General features: G+C 40.4%; 1 protein-coding gene across 1 annotated transcript; it reads right to left on the minus strand.

The window, feature by feature from the left end:
• Positions 1 to 478: 478 nt before the first annotated feature.
• On the minus strand, positions 479 to 1,741 carry LOC111273164 (iris-like). The gene has a single exon (XM_022854847.2). The coding sequence runs from the start codon at positions 1,732 to 1,734 to the stop codon at positions 526 to 528; it is 1,209 nt and encodes a 402-aa protein (XP_022710582.2). The 5' UTR covers positions 1,735 to 1,741; the 3' UTR covers positions 479 to 525.
• Between the last annotated feature and the right edge of the window lie 2,550 nt (positions 1,742 to 4,291).

The following is a 4,291-nucleotide window of genomic DNA, read 5'->3' on the forward strand; positions in this document are numbered from 1 at the left end:
CAATTTCAAAAGTATGTTGCAGGAAGTTTAAGTTAACAAAAATCCCCATTTTTTAATGTAACCAGTCCACAGTCATATTGAGACATTTAGGCTTTCATATTGTAACAAGTTAATTTATCGCATTTCCGCGATTCTCAAGAACTTAATAAAACTACTACCCTAAGGTGTGGTAGTCAGAATACCTGAAGCGGCTAGAGTAATATGGTACCACTCGCTTTACCAGTCACCGGACCTTGTACTTGGTATTTGTTCTAGGTAATATACAAAATGGTAATACCTATTGTACCTCGAATACGATTTTTTGAATGCTTAGAAAACTACTCGAGTTAAGATTCCATGTGTTTAGCTAGACTCGTACAACCATATGATGCGTATGCTTTAATAATTCACGTTGAGCTCGTGATGTAAATCTGCTGATATGACATTCTCGACCAACAATGGTGAATAAATAAAATTTAATTAATTAGATATATTAATACGTATTAATAATATAGATATATTATGAGCCTCATTGAGGCCGGCTGCTTAGGGCTGATAGCAAATTCCACTTAATGAAGCAAGATTGCCACGCGTATGGATAGCGAAATAAAAGGGCCGATCGATTGTAATTTTAATAGGGCCCTCTACAACACCACTGAGTGGCGAAAAGCGAGTCGCTGCGGCGGCCTCCGCCTCAGACCCTTTTTCATCGACCTCAATAACCGCTTGATGGATCACGGGCGATAACTTGCACGGGCCGGGGCTCTTTTTGAAGAGTTCTCCAAAATCTCCTTCACCGGCGCTGAAGATCTTCTTCACTCCGAGCGCTTGCATATGGTCGACGATGCTCTTGTATTTAAAGTTGATTTTGAATTTTGGCATAGTAAGCACAATGTCAGGTCCATTAGGCTTATACAACTTATCTAGGATACGATACATTTCTGCTGCGGTCATTTTTGCGATGATCTCATCGATATGTTTCTTTTCATCTAACGGAATGGCAATAACCATATAGGATTCAGTCTCTCTGTACATTATTTTCACTGTCCGAAGGTGATCGGTATCGAAGTACTTGAAATCGCCCGACTCCTTGGTCATAAAATGCTTCTTCACTTTGGTACCGTCGCGGAGCCTGAAATCCATCAGGGCAGGTAAATTGTCAAACTCCTCCATCCACGAACCTTTGAAACAAACAGCATTCAGAAGCAACAAAATGGTATCCGCGGTTAGTGCTTCAGCATCCAGAAGCTGTTTGATGATTTTGTTGGTCGTCGATGCCACCCATGTGTTCGTTTCGGCCACGACTTTCTTGCGATCTTTCGAGAAGTTTACCAGTTCTATTTCGGACTCGTATTTTTCCCGTAATAAGTTGTCAAACTTTGCCTGCACCTGGCAATCGTCGTGAGCAAGATACTTATTTACAATTTTGAAAGGAAGTTCATTATTTTTAATTATATCGGAATACATTTTGTGCAAAACAGCCTCGTCCGTGGAGCCCACAAAACTAAGTACTTCCTTCTTGGTGTCACCCTTGAGTCCAGCCGAGAGCATTGTGAAGGCCGTCCCAAGGCTTAACGGTGAGATGACGAAGTTCGTCTTTGTCTCAGAGCACAGCTTCTTTATTAGCGCTATTCCCAAGCTTAATTTCATTTCCGATCTTTTTGTTGTTATCTTCATTTTGTCAATCTTAGGTTCGGACACGATGCAATTTTCAGTCAAACTCACTGCGTTGTCACCGGCCACTGCAGACGGCATTGAAGCTAAGGCCAATATCGACGCGCGTTTAATCCAATCGTTTGAATTTACTGCTTTTTTTTTTCACTTAGCGTACCTGACTGTGCTGAACATAGCTACCAGTCACTGATTACGAATCTACTGGACTGGGATTATAGTCTAAGTTACCTTTAATTAACGAACTGGTAGCCACTGTGGTTCACTTGTCGTTCTTACCCTGAGACCTTTTCAGTGTTCAATCCAGGAACACTTTCCAGGTTCGAAGCACAAATTTAGGGGTCAGTCTGGCAAACCGTCAGCGGCTTAAAGAAATGTTTGACGACACCCAACGAGAAACGTTGGCACCAGTTTGGCGTTCAGATCCTTCCTTCGCCCTGCTCGCTCCTTATCAGATCCCCTATTTACCTAATGTTTTTTACCTACCTCGTGCCCGATAATTTTCGTGCATAAGCACATCATACTCCTCGTATTCTCCACTTCCAGACCTTTGATAGTATTCAGGTTGCTCTCTCGTGTTTCTTGCCTTTTCCGTTCCGTGTCGCCCTTCAATAGGACAGCACATGAACCGATCTGACACTTTCGACGAACTGTTTTCTTGCATATCATTTTATACCCAATATTATGTCCTCTTCATGAATTCGAGCTTATGTATTGTCTATTTTTTGTGCACGAATTTCTGGTAGCTGATATGGTTTAACCGAACGCGGCCTTGACCTTGAAACAACTAACATGTTTCCAGGTACGTATGAAGATGCGGAAGGATAAGATGGATTCCAAGAGTTTTCAATCGTATCAGATCAAAAGGTCCGAAATCTTTACGCTATTGTTTATGCGGAACTATACACGGTTCAATGTGTGCAAGATATTCAACTGTATCATTGGAGATCGAGTTTCAGTAGTAGACTACCGTGATGTTACGGCAGCAATTTGTTCTGTTGTTAACAGACTACCTAGACGCCTGCTCCACCGTGGTGTCTTTCAATTCTTAGAATGCGAAGCACGCAAAAAACAAAATTTGATGCGTGTTAAACTTCCAGGTATAGGATTTGCTTATCATTTAATTCTTCTTTCCACGGCCTTCGAACAAACCTAAAATGTTTATTTATTATTATTATTATTCTAATAATTTGTTGTTCGTAAAGGCACCAAAGAGAAGATCGTTTAGCTACATTACAGAATGCTATGGAATGATGACATAGTCTCCGGCAATGCCGTGGCCTAGGTATCATCAAGCTTCAAATAGAAATTATTGAATAAAAACATTCGAGCATCTTGACCTTCAGTAAACCTTTATCTGAACTGTCACTTGGACGCTGTCTAGGTGTGCTCCGTCCCCCGGACGACACATACAAACACAATCGTCATAGGTCTATATGATATAATCGAACCATAATACATTATTTTTATGCAGACATTGATAAGAAAAACCTGACAGATTGACTCAAAAAACCACAGGAATCATATCATGGATGCAGAAATATGTCAGTGCTGTCACGTATATAGTTACAGCGCAAAATTCTACTAGTTATCCGTATTATCATAGAAATCTGGCCGCCTCGCAGTCCTGTGACCCAATCAAACTTTGTTCGCAATAAAGCACATGCTATAACCTATAAAAGGGTTTGGAGTAGCTGTAATACGTGTTCAGTGGCCATCATAAACGCAACTCGTTCAAGGCTTGATGCACGTTCCGCTGAAAGCTTGTATAGTACTAATAGCGAAATGGAATGGTCGATCTATGATGCTCCTAATTGGTCCCATTTGGCCTGAGAGATTAGCGCACGACATCGTAATATATCGGCCACATTCACAGTTCCTTTATCGCCGATATCAATGTGAATTACGTCCAGTACTTTACGCGAATTACAAACCTTTTCAGGATGGTCTTCGAAATCTCCTTTATCAGTAGTTAAGAGTTTCTTCTTACGGATCGCTTACATATGACACTCCTGTATTTATATTAGACTTTGAATTTTGACATCGTTTAAATTACATCCTCAAAATTGATTTAATAGCTTGAGTCATTTGTGAGGCCGCCATCTTAGCTATGATCTCATCAATACACTCTTTTTCGTCGATGGATTGGCAACGACCAAATTGCATTTGGCCTTCGAAATGTTCACCATCTTAGGTTGTTTGCTCTCAAAATACTTGAATTCGTACGACTCTTTCCACCGGAAGTTCTTCCTTACTTCGATCCCATTGCGTAGCATAAGGATTATATTAGAAGACGAAACTTTAAACTTGTCCATCTAAGGGCCCTTGAGGTAAACAGCACAAAAACCGTCTTTTCGGTTAAAGCTCCATAGCAAAGTAACAGTTTAATTAAGTTGTTGGTATCTACGTATTTTCTTTTTCGGTTTTCTTGAAGTCCTTCCCAAAGTTCACGATGTAAAACCCGGACTCGCATTTTTCCTAGCAACTCGACGAAGTGTTCCTGTTCTTTGCAATCGTTATCAGGTAAATACGTATTTGCAATTTTACACGGTCGATGTTTCATATTTATTAGTTCAAAGTAAAATTTGTTTCATTCATGTCACCCAGGAGACTAAGGACCTTTTTTTTGCTGTCATCTTTG

Source organism: Varroa jacobsoni, unplaced genomic scaffold (assembly GCF_002532875.2).
Source record: "Varroa jacobsoni isolate VJ856 unplaced genomic scaffold, vjacob_1.0 contig05137, whole genome shotgun sequence".
NCBI lineage: Eukaryota > Metazoa > Arthropoda > Arachnida > Mesostigmata > Varroidae > Varroa > Varroa jacobsoni.

Bases quoted from the DNA above. Each gene is read 5' to 3' on its own strand.
- LOC111273164 (XM_022854847.2), bottom strand. From the start codon at position 1,734: ATGCCGTCTGCAGTGGCCGGTGACAACGCAGTGAGTTTGACTGAAAAT.